Source organism: Pogona vitticeps, chromosome 3, assembly GCF_051106095.1.
Source record: "Pogona vitticeps strain Pit_001003342236 chromosome 3, PviZW2.1, whole genome shotgun sequence".
Classification (NCBI taxonomy): domain Eukaryota; kingdom Metazoa; phylum Chordata; class Lepidosauria; order Squamata; family Agamidae; genus Pogona; species Pogona vitticeps.
Genome location: NC_135785.1, coordinates 43,007,731 through 43,025,275, shown reverse-complemented (window position 1 = coordinate 43,025,275; position 17,545 = coordinate 43,007,731). Strand labels below are relative to the sequence as shown.

General features: G+C 39.2%; 2 protein-coding genes across 4 annotated transcripts in view; one reads left to right on the top strand and one right to left on the bottom strand.

Moving 5' to 3' along the window:
- ANKMY1 (ankyrin repeat and MYND domain containing 1) overlaps positions 1–2,225 on the top strand; it is a 46,693-nt gene extending 44,468 nt beyond the window's left edge. For all 3 annotated transcript variants that reach the window (XM_078389243.1, XM_020786400.3, XM_020786399.3), the window contains one exon: positions 1,490–2,225. In XM_078389243.1, coding sequence (XP_078245369.1) covers positions 1,490–1,725 — 236 coding nt within the window. In that variant the 3' untranslated portion in view covers positions 1,726–2,225. The remainder of the gene's footprint in view (positions 1–1,489) is intronic.
- A 2,239-nt stretch (positions 2,226–4,464) lies between these two features.
- The window catches only part of GPC1 (glypican 1), a 251,897-nt gene continuing 238,816 nt past the window's right edge, over positions 4,465–17,545 (bottom strand). The window contains exons 5-9 of the mRNA XM_020786409.3: positions 16,403–16,533; positions 14,588–14,707; positions 12,458–12,591; positions 9,862–10,037; positions 4,465–8,080 (exon numbers count right to left, since the gene is read on the bottom strand). Of these exons, the coding sequence (XP_020642068.3) occupies positions 7,845–8,080; positions 9,862–10,037; positions 12,458–12,591; positions 14,588–14,707; positions 16,403–16,533 (797 nt within the window). The 3' untranslated portion in view covers positions 4,465–7,844. The remainder of the gene's footprint in view (positions 8,081–9,861; positions 10,038–12,457; positions 12,592–14,587; positions 14,708–16,402; positions 16,534–17,545) is intronic.

Here is a 17,545-nt window from a genome sequence, read left to right as displayed (position 1 = left end):
TCAATATTAAAGCCTCCCCTACTGTCCCAAGACTCCAAAAAGCTTCCCAAGGGCACAGGGCTATGCTTCCTGAATAGGTGAAGACTTCTGTTCTTGTGTACCCCTCCCCAAAAAGACTGCTAGGCACCTTTTGATAAACAATGCAAGTATATTGGGGGGGGGGGAGAGAAGAAACCAGCTCTATCTCTATTACTCTTGATTCTGTGTTATTAATTTATTGTACTTACAAACTATTCTGCATTTAAAAATTGCTGAGTGTTATATAAATAATGGAAACATCAAATAGCATGAAAAACAAAATCCCTTTCTTAAATATTGAAAGATTTACATAAATAAGTAGTTGTTAAAGCATTGGTCAAATAAAAATGGGCTTGGATGCCTAAGGGTTAATATGCCTTTGCTCTCATTCTTCCTGGTAGTAAGAATGAGAGCAAAGGCATGGTGATACATTTCTTGATTAGATCTTGTTTGGGCTACTGCAACATGCTCCACATGGGGCTGCCTTTTTAAAATGATGAGCTGAAAAGCATTCAGCTACCCCAGAATGTGGCAATCAGACTGTTGACTAGGGCCAGTTACAGGAAACACCAACTCCTTTGTTTACAACAGTGTAACAGGATACCTGTCAGTTTTGGGGGACAATTCAGAGTACTGTCTATGACCTACAAAGCCTAATACAACTGGGTATATGAAAGGTCATGTTCTCCTGTACAAATCTGTCCAAGTTTTGAAGTTTTCAGGGGAAACTGTGGAGCCGTTCACTGTTGGCCTTCCACTGACGAACATTTTTTTCCAGGCAGATTTTGATATTTAAGCTAGTTTGTTGAGAAGAAATTAATTGCTTGTGATATACTTTTGATTTATTGGCTTTTCTGTTATATTATGGTCACAATTTTGTTTTTATTTGTGCATTCTGGATTGCCTTTCTTTGGCAGAAAGGCAGGGTACAAACCTGAATAAATAAATAAGTAAATAGATATATGAAATCCTTTTCAAAGATTCAGCAGCAAAACAGCGTGAGTTCATGCAAGTGGACATGGTGACTAGAGTTTCTGGGAATCTGGGCTACCAAAGTATCATTTTATTCATTCTTTCATTTATTTAATACCCTGCTATTTCCCCAATGCAGACTCCCAAGAACTTTTCCAAGGTCTAGGTATACCATTTGCATTCCAAAGAGGTGAACTCCTGCACTTTATACTTTATTGCTAACCAGATAGCATATAAAATCCTGGCTTGGATTCTCTCAAGTGAAATTCGTAATAATAATTTCATAGGGTTACAACCTACAGGGCCATACAGGGTAGAAGCCTGACAGGAGTGCTTTAAACCAGTAACAACAATATCTTCTGTGATGAATAACCATCTTTACTCCCACCTTTGTAATTCAGTACATTCTTGCATAAGATTGTCATAAAATTCTGACCTATAATACTCTGCTTTACAAAATGCCAATTACGTATTTATATATATATACCTATTTTGACAGTGAGAATGCGTAGACGTAGTCGAGGGGCAAAAGGCAAAGTGGCTCCTCCACACAGGAAACCGAAGGAGATAAAGGAAAAGAAGCCGGTACTACCCAGACATAAAATGGAAGAGAAGAAGGCCAAGCTCTTAAAAGAGGACAAGTGGAGAGGAAAACCTGAGAAATCGAAAGGGGGACCTGAGAAGAGCAGCAGCCATGCAGATCTCCCATACACAGGGAACTATAGTTTCATATAAATGCGGGCATTTTGCCCTGGTCTTGGTGACCTATAATTTGACATATATGGAAAATGCTGTATAGGAGGGATGGGAAAATAAGGAAGGCTTGAAGATCTGAGCAGTCTTGCATCAGTACTGAAAGCCACTTCCGGTGTTTGAATTTATGCCAGGTAATTCCGTTCATGGATGTAGTAGCTAAATATCTCTGTTTTTCCAAAGTAAATTCTGTACAAGTGTGAAACCAAAGCTTTTCTCATTTAAAAAGTATAAAACTTATATGGATATTTGCTCGAGAAATCTGTGGTGGATCTCCTGAAGGTGCCACATAGAAAGAGCTAGAGGGCAGCATCCTCTTCTTATTTTTCACCCCTTGTTGTGGCCTCCTCAATGTCTGAGTCCCTCAGTGTCTAATATAACATCAGTAGGCAAAAGGGCTCCCCCGCGTCCAGGCTGTTCTATTTCTGTAGTGCCATTCTGTTAGTATAGCAATATGAACTTAAAAACAAAACAAAACAAAACAATGCAACAAAACAAAACAAAACCAAAACAAGTCTGTAGTCTTTTTGCTTTGTGAGTTCTAAAGACTACAGACTTTGAATACCTATGGAGGTCTAGTCACTTCATTTTCTATACACAGACATGACCAGAAAGTACATGAGAGAGAAACCTTTTCTCTATAGAGCTGGTAGGAACTTCAACAGGCTGGTTCAGTCAACACCTACATATCTTTAGTTCCTCGTCTTTAATCCTGTGACCTTTACAGACTTCAGGATCAAGACTATGGGACCCAGAGGATCAGAGTAGAAGACCATATGGCTCAAATTCTGTTTAAGTTACTAGGAGAGCACAGAGGTGGTCTTAACTGAAACTGTGATTACATTATTTGAAGCCTTTAGTTTCATATGTGGACTCTGCATGTGCAGTGCCTCACCAGATGCATGCATACTAGTGATCTGTGCAGTTACAGATCCTGTTGCAATCAGTAGGTACCTTTGGGGGCTTGCAATTGAGTGACAGCATTGAGTTTCCAGATCATAATCCAGTGGAGAGATGTCAGGCTACTGATTGTGATCCCAATATTCTAGCACTGGAATGGGAAAAAAATTCAACTGTTGGTTTTTGATAACTTTTTGTATCTGTGATGTAACATTTAATATTTACACAATAAAGGTATTTTAGAAATAATATTTCTACCATTTCCTGCTTTTGTGGTGGCTACAGGATATGTTTAAATCACTCTACAGTGTAATCCTATTCAGTGTCTACCTAAAAGATCCATTGACTTTAATGAGACTCATTTCATAAAAGACTGTTTAGGATTGTGGGCTAAAGAAAAGACTGTTTAGGATTGTGGGCTAAAGAAATAATATACTGTGTGAAACTACAGTATTTCCTTCTAGTCCTTATTCACTCTTGTGTGCACAACTATTTGTGTGGCTTGGTTGGATTCATTTTCACAATTGATTTTAGACCACATCATCATCAACCTGTGCATACTTGTACCAAATTGAGCTGTTATGAACTAGGTTGTTCATCCAGGACATCATTATGACAATGGAGGAGTTTGTTTCCATGCCTTTTGTTGCAGACCATCATTATGTGTTTGTGGGTCCTCTGGATATGTTTTATTCAGAGAAATACAAATCAGGAACACAAGAAAATAATGTGTTTATTTGGCATTACTGATAAAAGCATGCACATGTAAAGGGGCTTCACATTTGGAAATTCTGTGGCTTGATTTCCTTGAATTGTGAGCGTCACAAAAGGTTATTCCCACATTTTGACTCAACTTGTGGGTTAGAGAATAGATCCCCCTGGAACAATGTCAGTGTCTTGACTGTTTTGGCATCTTCATTCTGACCTGCTTAAAATATCCATATCTTTCCAAAGATATGGGTCATTCACAGAGGGAGAAATGCCTTAAGGTATAAGTGTGTATGTGTGTTGAAATTGTGCCCATAAATAAATGAGTTGGATACAAAAGCAAGTTACTGAATGGGAGTATTTCTTTCCTACACAAGGCTATTGTGCCTCTTCTTTATCTAGTTTGCAGGCTGATCCATTTTATAGTTGAAACATGCATTTCATTCTGCAATATGGACTGCGTGAGTAGGATTGGATAGCTCAGTATGAAAGGAGTTTTCACACACACAGCAGATTTACGTGTGAAAAACTTTATTTCACATTAAGCTCTGCAATCAAACTTGGAGAGCCCACACTGTAGATTGAAACTATTGTATGAACATTTGCCATTGGTTGGAAATAATGCCCGAGTCACCAGTATATGCACATATTGGTATCAATTAAGTGTAGTTAAGTTTAAATCAGCCCACAACTATGTCAGCTTTAAATAAATAGGGATCTAACAAGGCATATAGTCCAACACCGCAAACATCCTTCCCTACCCCTCCCACAAAACAACCAGATAATATGTAGAAAGTAGGTGCACCACAGAAATGGTGCCTAAAGAAGAAATAGCCAGATGACTTATCATTGCCTCCAAATTTTAGGATTAAGGCTGCAATTTTAAATGTACTATCTAAAGACCAAGGCCAACTGAATTCTGCCAGAGAACATAACTCAATATACTGGCTTTGAGGAGTGCTCCCCCTGATATTGGTTGAGATATGTATTTTTGGCACTGCTCCCAAGCTATTGAATCACTTTTCTATAAGCAGGCTGACACATTCTTTGATACTACCAAAGGCAGTCTGTTAATACCAGATAAAAACAGAAAAATATCAAACAATACCTTGCTGCAAGTGGCATTCATAAAGATTTAAGTCTCCAGCCTTTTTTTATTTATACAAGGATTCAAAGAACATAGTTCAACAGTGCAAGATAGTTACAAGTACCTTGGAAATCAAAAGAAAAATATAAATGGCCAAATGTGCCAATAAATGAAAAAAAAATCTAGTTTTGCAGATAGAACTGCACTTCAAAAAAACAAACAAGACCCAAGGTGTACTCTGGATACATTGGTACTTTTAACTCCCTAACAAGCCCACCAGAAAACAACAGGTTGTTTGTCATTTGTGAAACATAAATACAGTATTAGTGCTCTTAAAGCTGATACTGCCCCATCCCGCTGCTGATACAGACATCATGGCACAAACAATGCACTCTATATCCACAATTCTGGTTACTGGCTGACAATTTTGCAAGGGGTCTGGTTTTAAGGTTTTTTTGCCAAATTACTCAATCCACCAGTATGCGCAATGCTTAGTGTTTTTAACATCAAAACAAAGTGCTGCCGTCTTGATAAGAACAGGAAGGTTTAAGAACATTCCAATAAGAACATATCAGATCTCATAAGCATAGGACAGTGTTAAGCAATACATTGGACAGTAGCAGACTTACTCATTTGATTCAAGGTCTTTTCCAGGATGTATGAAACAAAGAATTTGCCATTTGGAGTTTAGAGCAAAAGGAAAACATAAGCAGAGGATGCTAAATACCCTCCTGCCCATGCTTACTTCTGTGCAGCCTTGCCTCCCCTATAAGTGTTTGCTCCCTAAAGCTGGCTAGGAGAAATATGTCTGCACAACTTAGGAAAGTTCATTTTTGGACCACAACTCTCAGAAGTTCTACATGCTTGAGGAGCAGCAGCTGTGGATAACCTGATGAAAGATTGGTCAGCCGTCTGCACTTGCACAGTGCTTTTGTTCTAAACTTTTTGTCTTATTCCCTTTTTGTTTTCTACATGTGATTTGGGTAGTATTAAGGGTTGGTTTTTTAAAGTCTCTACGTTGATGATGTGCCATTTAACATATCTTAGCCAGGTCCTGAATTTTGTGAGTTCATGGCACAGGGAACACAACTCGATAGCTGTGTCATTTTCTCCTGCATTGTGTATAATAGCAGTTCATTTCTTTATATTTGTTGTACCAAAAGAAAGCTACTGTATGTATGAAACATTATTTGAATGTGGCACTCTATTTTTATCTGGCATTTGTGTTTACATTCAAAACAGGCAGGATATTTGATTTTCAAGAGTTGTTTGTAGTCAGAACCATCCTATGAATGGTGTAATTAAAAACAAAAACAATATATATATAAATATATTAGATTGATTAAATCAGTAATAAAAGTGGATAGGGATACTGTTGTGCACACACGGGCTTTCAAGTGCTGTGTGCTAAGCAGGTGTAGCTTGAACAAAGGATTTTTGCTGGCACCAAATTCTTATTACCATTTTTTCAAAACTCAAGCAATGATATTGGCCACCTCCAATACTGATGGGAGTGATTCAGAAATTAACTTCTTCCACTGCTGCATAGAAACTGACTGAACCAGGCACAGAATTAATTTGCTTGTTCACGGTTTCACCACTTCTAATGCCAGGATGGCTAGAAGAGCTTCTCTCTCTTTTTTGTGACTGAGTATATTTTACAATCCATACATTTCTGCCCTTTTGAATGTTGTGGTTAAGAAACACATTTGTTTTTGATGCAAGACACAGCATAGAAATGTCTCAACCTTTATGCAAAGGCTATATTTTAATGTAAAAATGTAAAAAATACATTTTCACTCTCCCTTGCTCCCCAAAAGAAAAATCATGTGAAGAAGAAAAATTAACAGCAGCGTTTATGTCAAGGGCTTCCCATTGTTCAGGTAATTCAGAAGGATTGCCCTGATGCACTAAATCTGTTTGGAAAAAAAGAGGGGAAAAACACCTATGGCTGTAGGGCAAATGCATGTAAAGAACCAAAAGAGATTGTTGTGGAAGCACCATTGCCCCGTGTGTGTGTGTGTGTGTGTGTGTGTGTGTGTGTGTGTGTGTGTGTGTGTGTGTGTGTGTGTGTGTGTGTGTGTGTGTGTGTGTGTGTGTGTGTGTGTGTGTGTGTGTGTGTGTGTGTGTGTGTGTGTGTGTGTGTGTGTGTGTGTCTTCCCCATCCTACCTCAACCGTCACCTTTCTATCAGACAACATCCCTGACAAATAATTCATACAAAGAATTTTTTAAATGATGTAATTGTTCTATATAACCATCAGATAGCATAGGGTTACCTAAGCCAATGCAACACAAAAGCAGGGCACATTAGGTTGATTTGACGATGTACACTATGGCTTTGGTCTGCTTACCATCAACATAACTGATAGACCTGAGGACAGCCTCAAAAGACCAGCATTGCATTTATTTGAAAAATCTGATGTATCCAAACAAACTTCCATGTGTATTTGATAGGATCTAAAAGGCTCCTTGGATGCCTCCATTGAGCCCTTTCAGGCTTTGCTAACAGGACAAGTATTACATAGAACCTCACAAAACAGTTTATTTGCATTGTCCCTTTGGTAAAAGTTGACAGTTGCAACTGTTCATGATAGGAAGATTTTTCAGCCTCAGACTGAAGACGAGCTTGTTGGGCAGAAATCTCTCCCTATGCATATTTCTACTGCATTGTTGCATATTATGCAGCTGTATTGCAATTTTATCAGGTTGACTGCTACTTTCAAAGGATCATGCAAAACCTAGGTCTCATTCCAGGTCACTTGGATGTAGGAGGATTAATAAGTGGTTTCTGTAACTAACTTTAGCAGTGAAAAAAGTTGAAAATTAGTGGACTTCGATTCTAAATTCCAAGAGAACAGATCTTTCTGTTAATCAACATAGTATAGAACCAGTGCTCCTACATCAAAGCAAAAGAAAGACCATTTGCCACTTGTTTAATGGAAAAATACAAAATGGCCCTCCCATTATAGAACACTGGAAATCTTTAAATTAAAAAAAATGTACTGTTCTAAACTGGAGTAGCATGTTCTTGGACATTAAATAAAAATATGAAATAAATTGCATATTTTATTGCAGTCAATAAAAATGGGTTTGCATGGAGGGCCACTTTTTCTTTTTCCCATTAAACCTATCTGCCAAGATCTGTTGTAGCCCCTGGATGCCTCTTGGTGGCAAGCTAATTTCTTTCTTTTATTATGAGGTACAGAAAGAAGGGCCCAGCATTCAAAACAAGACCAGAATAAAAAAATAAAAATAAAAAGACCAGTTCTAGCACTGCCAGGTTATCACAAACAATCAAGAACTCTGATCTCCCTCATTTTGCCAGGATGAATTAAATATGTCCACATTTTTGGCAAAGTTAAGACCTCAACCACCAGAGTCTCTTTTATGGCTGTGCAAACAAGTTACCGTCGCAGGTACTGCATTGCTAGAGCAGCCAAAGAAAGTAATAAAAGAGAATAAGAAGGCAAAAGTATGCTGTTGCTACTGTTGTTGCCACTGCTTCTTCCACCGAGACCTTGTCCTGAGTTAGGCATAATATGTATCTCTGGTGGCCTGGTGCTAGCAGTCTTGGACAGTCTTTTGCCGCACATGTCATCAAAGCAACCATCACCGCTTCCGGAGCCGCTGATGTCATCACCTGCACAAGATAAAGTTCAAGTTGGTGGTGCAGTTCTTATGTTTGTGTGCAGTTCATCAAATGTGCAACAGACCTCACTGAAAAGCTGGAGAAGGCATATTCCCAGTGGCCTGTTAAGAACATCAGTTGAATGAATCAATGAAGAAACTGGTAGGTAGGGCAGGAAGAAGGACTAGATGGCACCACATACTTTATTCAATTTTATCCACATATAAACAAGCCACCAAGAATCTGCTGAAAGTGGGTTCAGCCATAATACAAAGGTCAGTCATATGCTCATGAAATCATTTAATTTCAATTCATAGTAAACTACAGTGAATGCAGTCTCGTGTAAAGAGCTGAATCCACAACACAGGAGAGCCACTAAATATTAGAGCAAGGAATGAGATGGCATATTCTAAAAAACTGATCAGAAATAAACAGCTCTCGTTAGTCTTTTGAGTCCGTAACATTAGGTGGCAGGCATCCCGTCAGAAAAAGATAGGAAGCAGGATCATTCCATTGACTGCAGAAATACCAGCTCCATTGGGTTTCTCCTGTTCCTGGACTCTTTTACTTTTAGCTGATCATAATGGACACAATTTAACTTTCAGAATTGAAGCCTGGATGTGCTTCCTGCTTCCCTTCCAACCTCTTCCAACCTTTTGTTGTTTAAATCACCAAACAAGGACTATCTTGTTTTATTGATCGCATATAAACTGCCTTGGAAGCCCTTTCAGCTGAAGAGCAAGACTGCTAAAAATGTTTGCATAAACTAATAAATAATAAATCATTAATAGTTTTGAAATATCCACTCCATGAACAGGCCTGCAGAGGTGGCAAATGACTGTGTCAGTTTTGAATGACCAGTCTGAGTTGAAGGCATCTTCCAAAGCCTGCAGTCCTTGCTAGCTTTGCACATCCAGAAGACAGAAAGAGTCAACTAAGGCAGTGGTCCCCAACCTTGGGCCTCCAGATGTTCTTGGACTACAACTCCCACAAGCCTTCACCACCACCTCTGATGGCCAGGATTTCTGGGAGTTGAAGTCCAATAACATCTGGAGGCCCGAGGTTGGGGACCAGTGAACTAAGGTGTTGATGGTTATGGAAGATTTGAGGAAACACTGGGTAATCATGAGGGAGCTGAACTCTGAACACTGCATGTAGCACTGGGTGTGCAGACTCTGAGACCCTTGTGTAAAGATAGTGAATAAACAGCTCCAATATACTAGAGGAAGAGAAATAAAAACAACTATGCTATGGATTTTTATGCCCTGTGGCCAAAATGGCAGGACTTTATGCCAGAGCATTATTTATTTATTTGACATATACTTAAGCTTTTGCCCAGAACTGGCATTTAAGGCAGCTTATAAACAAGGCTAAAAACAATATAAACAGCCCAAAGCAGATACAGGTAAAGGCAAAAAGCACACTAAATTGTATTATTAGGGAACTACTGAGATGCAGCTTCAAACATGACCACAAATTTTATTTTATTTTTTAAACTGTACTAATCCTTACAAAGCCTCTTTCTTAGCCTGTCCATTGCTAAAAGCCTGTCTGAATTGGAAGGGAATTCTAGCCAGTCCTTGAGTGTCAGCAGAAAGGGGCAATACTGGTAGTGGCCAACTTGCCAGCACTTGAACATGCTTGCCATATATTAAGTTCAGACACAGAACTGAGTGGATATTAATGTTGTGATGTTTCCCAAACATGGAATTCTATAGACAACGATTCTGCGATTGAGCAAATAAGTCCATAACCTTCCTTGTGGCACAGATTCATCTTAGAACCACACTTACTTGTATCCTGGAAATCCACATCATTCCCATTATACGCATTGCGCAATCGACTTGTCATGATCTTTAACTGCATGATTTGCTGGCGAATGCTTGTGTCTGGCTTGGTGACATCTACATCAACCTCTGGGTTATTGATTTGATTGGCTAGACCATCTCCCATCACATCTGGAAGATATCTGCAAAGAGAATGTATATTCATCTGGAGAGTCAAGTTGTGGACCATCAGACATCACTGCAATAGATATAATATGCACACATAACCTGCTTGTTTTCCTCACCAGCCATTCTTTTCTAGAATGACCAAAAATAAGTGGGAAGCACTCACATTTGTTATTAAACTGGGGTTGGGGTAACTGTACTCCTCCAGATGATTTTAGGCCATAAATCTCATAATCCTTCACCTCTGGCTATGGTGAGTAGAGCTGATGGGAATTATTGGCAAAAGACACCTGGAAGGCCATTGTTGCCTACTTCTGTTTTAAACTGTGGGGCTCCTTTGTTGAAAGTAGCCAGCACCAAAACACAGTTCAAAGGAAGATGTGCGTATTTTTGGTGTCCTTACAAGAGGAAAAGGGAGGAAGGAGCAGGGTGACATCACAAAGCTAATTGCTGCTTGTGCAAGTAATGTTCCAACTACAGGCTGGTACTATGTCTGAATGAGCCAACAACCTATACAGGAAGCTTGACATCCCACAATTCTGCTGCTGTCTCCACCACTATTCTGGTCAATATGCTATGTCCGTCCGTCCGTCCGTCCGTCCGTCCGTCCGTCCGTCCGTCCGTCCGTCCGTCCGTCCGTCCGTCCGTCCGTCCGTCCGTCCGTCCTTCCTTCCTTCCTTCCTTCCTTCCTTCCTTCCTTCCTTCCTTCCTTCCTTCCTTCCTTCCTTCCTTCCTTCCTTCCTTCCTTCCTTCCTTCCTTCCTTCCTTCCGCATTTGTGTTTGCATTTTCCATGAAACAACATTCCAGAAGATGTAATAATCATCACCACCATAACCACCATCAATTTAGAACTGGAAGGGACCCTCTAGGTCAGTGGTCCCCAACCTTGGGCCTCCAGATGTTCTTGGACTTCAAATCCCAGAAATCCTGGCCAGCAGAAATGGTGGTGAAGGCTTCTGGGAGTTGTAGTCCAAGAACATATGGAGACCCAAGGTTGGGGACCACTGCTCTAGGTCACTGAGTCCAGGCTCTGTCAAGGAGACACAGTGGGAAATCAAACTCCCAAACTTTGGTTCCATAGCCAGATGCCTACATCCCTGAGCTATTCAGCAGTTCATGATAGTGTGACTATAACACTGAATGTGGAATTTTAACATATTTTGGAGACTGAGCTCCTCACACTTCTTCTAATGCACAAAATCCACCCTCATCTTGGTTTGTCTTTATTTCCATCACTAACCCTGGTTATATATTATCAAATTCTGACAAATTCACTTCATAACCCAAAGTGATTCTAAACTGGATTTTAGGAATGCCCTTAACTGGAAATGTAAGGGTCATATGATGCTGAATAGTGGGAGATTGTTTGTTTGTTTGTTCAGTCGTTTAGTCGTGTCCGACTCTTCGTGACCCCATGGACCAGAGCACGCCAGGCCCTCCTATCCTCCACTGCCTCCCGGAGTTGTGTCAAATTCATGTTGGTTGCTTCGATGACACTGTCCAACCATCTCATCCTCGGTCGTCCCCTTCTCCTCTTGCCTTCACACTTTCCCAACATCAAAGTCTTTTCCAAGGAGTCTTCTCTTCTCATGAGATGGCCAAAGTACTGGAGCCTCAACTTCAGGATCTGTCCTTCCAATGAGCACTCGGGGTTGATTTCCTTTAGAATTGATAGGTTTGTTCTCTTTGCAGTCCAGGGAACTCTCAAGAGTCTCCTCCAGCACCACAATTCAAAGGCATCAATTCTTCGGCGGTCAGCTTTCTTTATGGTCCAGCTCTCACTTCCATACAACACTACAGGAAAAATCATAGCTTTGACTATTCGGACTTTTGTTGGCAAGGTGATGTCTCTGCTTTTAAAGATGCTGTCAAGGTTTGTCATTGCTTTCCTCCCAAGAAGCAGGCGTCTTTTAATTTTGGGGCTGCTGTCTCCATCTGCAGTGATCATGGAGCCCAAGCAAGTAAAATCTGTCACTGCCTCCATATCTTCCCCTTCTATTTCCCAGGAGGTGATGGGACCAGTGGCCATGACCAGTGGGAGATTACTGACTGATAAAAGGAAATATTCTTTGTATAATGCATAGTTTAACTGTGAAATCTGCTAGCACAAAATGTAGGAATGTTTTCAGACCGGTTGACTTTCAAAGTACACAATATCTGAACTAGTTGTATGGGACAAAAACACAACTGGCTTTTTGCCTATAAACAGTTGTGGATGGTGAAGTGATGACAGGTCTCCTTTCAACAAGAACAGGACAGAAACTCGGGGATTTATAACTTTCTTTCCTTCACTGACAATGCCTTTTCTTTCTTAGTCATTCCCAACATAGAATTTCACCTGTACTTTATGAAACTGGCACATGAGAGAACTGTAATCTATTTAAACAGGCTAGTTTTCTTCACACTTGGAATACTTCACTTTCTGACAAGCCTTACCTGCCTTTGGTCATTCCATTCCAGCACCTGTCCTCACTCACAGAACCAGATGATATCTTTTCATTGCAAAGTGTGGTTGGGAGGGCAACCCAGAAGTCTCTTATTTCCCTCAGCTTCCCTTTGGCATCTGACACCTGACAGAGGAAGGAAATCAAATCTCAGAGAAGCATTTATTTTTTAATGCTGAAGCTTCTACATTCCAGTTGTAATACAGGTAAACTGATTCACTCTTTAAAGATTCAAAAGTTGAAGAATTATTATTCCAGTAAGATCCTTATCTTTTTCAGTATGCAGTTAAAGGTAGTTTACTTCACCAAACCTATTGTTTCATAGATCAGAAAGCTATCAGATCAATTTTTTTTTTAAATCCCCCTTAAGGCAGAGCAACACAGACAAATCATTTAAGATGCCAAACCATTTAAGATGCCAGATCTGGAGTATAACTACAAGTATGGCATAAGGGCTTGACAATGAGCAAGGTCAACAAAGGGATGAAGAAATGGAGCAGGTATTTAGTGGTAACAAAAGAGCAACCTTCTGACTTCTAGATGGGTAGCTACGGTAGTTGTTTTTTTGCTGAGAGAGGGGCTGTCAGCAGAAGGAACAGCGTCTTATAGATCTTTTATGAACTAATGGATCTATTCTGGCATAGGTGTATGTGGATTAGATTCCAAGACAATATCTAAGTCTGCAGATATTTATGCTGTAATATATCAGAGTCTTTGAGATGACATATTATTCCTTGTTTCTGAAGGCCATCACTGATGTAAATTGATTTGGTGTATGTCAGTATAAATTCTGAATAGCAGATGAATATACTGTATTTTTCGTGTATAAGACTATACTTTTATCTAAAATTTTTGGACTAAAAACTGAGAGTTGTCTTATACACGGAAGTAAGGTGAGGAAAGAACAAAAATAAGTGGAGGGGAAAGCAGGGATCAAAGTGATCCTGTAGGGCTTTGATCCCTGCTTTCCCCTCCACTTGATAAGTCTCACTTAGATTTCTAAATTTTGGGTTAGAAAAGTGGGTGGTGTCTTGTATATGGGGGCATCTTATACATGGAAAAATATGGTATGTGTACTGCTGCCACTGGACCCTGAACTTCACTGACACTAATGTATATTACCTCCAAAAATAAAAGAGGAAACAATATTCATATTATTCTTTACTACAGTACTTTACAGAATGCTACAAGCCACTGGACTATAGTACACAGTATATCTATGTTAGGAGGCTACGTACATCCTGTAACTATAAAAGCAACTAAAACAGTTGCAGTTAACTACGAAAGTTATGCCTTGTTATATTACAACCTTAAGATTATTTAGTTATACATTGGTTATTGTAACAAAAAGGGAATTAATTACAAGTAAGTAATTATTATTTCTAGAATGTAACTTCCAAGCTCTGGGTTAGAAAAAAGGCAGCCATGAATGCAGGAGTGGAAGTTGCAAAGCAAGAGCAGCTCACATGCTGCATGGTATTGACGTTATTATGATCTGAGGTTTTTTATAAAAATGGGGACAGCATAATCACTTGATACTAAAGAACAATTAAACTAGGATGAGGAATCCTAGGATGCAAGACTAGGCCCAGAAAGACTTGCTGTCATTCAGCCTAGCATATTTACAAGCTTTTCACTGAAATCCTGTTACGCTGCTACCCAAAAGGTATAACGTTTGGCTGCAAGTTGCCTAAAGTTAAGGAACCTCCGTAGACATTATCTGTTGCATACCAATTTGTGCAACTTGGTATGCAATAATGTCTACGGAGATTTTTTAACTTGAGGCAATTTGCCTTGAAAAGCTAGATGTTTTGTGAGGCAAAAGCCCTGAAGGGAGCAACTTTGGCTTGGGCTCCTGGAGCAAGATCAAAAAGTACTAAAACATCAACAACCTTGCAACATGTTTCTAAATTTATTTATTTATTTATTTATTTATTTATTTATTTATTTATTTATTTATTTATTTATTTATTTATTTATTTATTTATTTATTTCCCGCCTATCTGGTCAATTGTGACCACTCAATGTCTTCAGCAGGTCCAACAAGCAACAAGGCCCACTCAGACTGTTCTAGCACAAGAGTCCTTCGAAAAGTATTTGTAGAGATAAATTCCATACTTACAAGTTTCTCTGAATTCAGTGAGGAAGGTTTATCTTCACTGACATATTTTCCCCGCCTTTTCTTATCTTCAATGTTGGAAGCTTTAGGGTTGCTTTTAGGATTTCCACAACCTTGAAAGGTCTGGAGAAAAAACATCCATAAGACTCTTTGAAGACAACTTCCACCACCCCCATGGAGTCACAGTTGTATGGTATTTTTTCTAACTCAACATTTTAATTCCCTTTTCTCTCTCTCTCTGAAATACCAAAGACTTTACTGTTTAGGCTTTCACTGCTTTAAAACATAGGCAGCTTTCTTCTTTAAAGACAAACCACTCATCCATCTTGCACAGTAATGGCAGTAACTCTCCAGGGTTTCAGATGAGGATCTTCCCACCCCAAGATGGAGATGCTGATGATGGAACTGAGACCTTTTTGTATGCAAACCACATGCTCCACCACAGAGCAACAGCTCTTTTCAAAATCAAATTTCCTTCTATCCAGAATTCAACCACCTAGGTAAAGATCCCTGGGTGGAACGGGCCCTGTAGTCTTTCATTCTACCATCTGAACTATTGAAAAAACAGTAAACCCATTGAATTATTATTGTGCTTTCCTTCAAAAATTATGAAAAACGATATGGTAGGGGAGAACAAGTAGTAGAAAATGATTTAGCTTATTTACCCTAGAATGGCATTTCAGATAATTATCCTATGTTCATAGGTGGCTGAGCTGTCATACATGGTGTGCCTTGGTCTTTGTCAGCTATTTGCATAACAGTAGGGAGATTATGCTGCCTTGCTAGCCATTTCTTTTTAATAATTGTACATAAAGGTTTCTGGCATTTATTTTATGAAGGAGCGTGGTTCCAGCTTCATCACTGTAGCTTGCCCATTTTTAGTTTATTATTGTGGTTATTTCAAGGCAATTCTTTCAGAGGGATAAAACATGCAAGAACAATGAAAAAAAAAAACACCTTCTGAAAGGTAGAGATTCATTCACTCCCTCATGCCTTCTCTCTCCAAATTGATAGCTCTATTTCCTTTGTACTAACACTGTATTTTGTGTAGTATCATTGTGCTTTCTCTTTCTCTCCCCCTACCTTCTGTTCTCCTTCACCCCCTTCCCTACTGGCCTATCAATGACTTATGTGCTTGCCAGTCAGCTCCCGATTAATTCTCCATCAGCATCTCTTAGTTACAGTTCTCAGGAGTCATGGGAAAAGCAACTGGGCTTTAGAAACACAAATTATTCTGTCATTAACACCGGCCTCAATTGTACAGGGACCTACAAGAGTTTTAGAAATGATGACAGGGCAAACTCCCCCCATGCAGGATTAATGTATCACATTCTGCTCAGAAAAACATCGGTGGGAGTCTTCTGAAATCAAGAGGGATGAAGAAAGGATAGGTGAAATTTTCCTGGTAGAAGACAGTTTTCAGCAAATGTACAGATAATAAAAGCCAGGGCAGGTTTAGCATTCCTATCAGTTAACAGAACAATACCATCGCCATCTGTCCTGTATTCAAGAAACGACAATCAGGGCTTAACACTAGCAGTAGAAATGGTGGGAATTCTTTGCTGTTAATTTGTTATGGATTACCGATTTAAAAATGGTATATACAAAAAATGCATACAGCATGGCCCAAGACTGATGACACAACAACCACACAGAAGCTAAGCAGTGTCTGAATTTGATGTGTTACCTGCATGTAAGACTACCTGAAAACCCATCACAGAGGCCACCTCAAGCCCTGTGGAAAAATAGCATGATGGAAATACAACAAAAGAAAAATATGTATTAGGTGAAGAACATTATCAGCCTTGCTCTTCTTACCTTGGCTTTTATAGATTCTTTGTTCTCTTGCATGTTAGAAATGGCTTCTGCAATCCTCGTATGAATTGTACCAATGACTACATCTACATTGGATGGTCCATCAAAGCGGTCAGCTACCATGAGCAAAGCATCTATCAGGGTAAGTAACAAGCAGACACTGTACAGATCATGCAAAGAACGTATTAAATATCTACATGAATTATCATTAAAAAGTTATACTGGGTACCTCAATAGAATAATTTCAGGGGCAGGACAGCTATATTAGTTGGTTGCAGTAAAAACGATAAAGATTCTCATGGTACCTTAAAGACTAACCAGCTTTATTGCCATAAACTGTCCTGGCCTGCAGCCCCTTTTCATCTGATGAAGTGGACTGCAGTCCCTGAAAACCTATGCCAAATACATGCCAATATATGTACTGGTCCCTAAGATGCCACAAGACACTGTTGTTTTTGTGGCAGCAAATTAGCGTGGCCATGCTTCACACTTTTGCTTTTACATTCATGTCTTTCTTTACAGCTGGTATACAGGGACTCTGTTAGTCTCTATAAAGGAATATTCTATGCTGCATTAATTTATAAATACAACCAATGCCTATTCCTTTAGCCAAGGAGGCTATATTGGTTTTTCTTGATGTAAATATTATTACTTAGTTCAGTTTACATTTAGTTTATAATTTAAATGTCATGTTTGCTTTATAGCACTGATTCACTGTAGTTATTCTATGGATAGTGGTGCCTCGCTTAGCGATGTTAATTCGTTCCAAAAAAATCGCTGCTAAGCAATTTCATCGCTAAGTGAAATGCGGTTTCCCACTGAAATGCATTGAAAACCAGATAATCCATTCCAATAGGAACAAATTGCTGTCCTTAAGCGAAAATTGCCATAGGAAACATCACTAAGCGAAACGCGGTTCCCCAACTGAAATGCATTGAAACCTATTCAATGCATCTCAATCGGGAAAAAAAATACAACAAGAAATTTAAAAAGAGTCAGAACAAAGTCAAATTTGGTTAACAAAGGGTTTATTAAGTGCACTTTATGATTTCAAACATTTTAAACAGTAAACTTTATAAATAACAGAAAAACATTTAAAAAACAGCAAACATGAGGCTGTTTAAACCATCGTTAAGCGAAACAGGG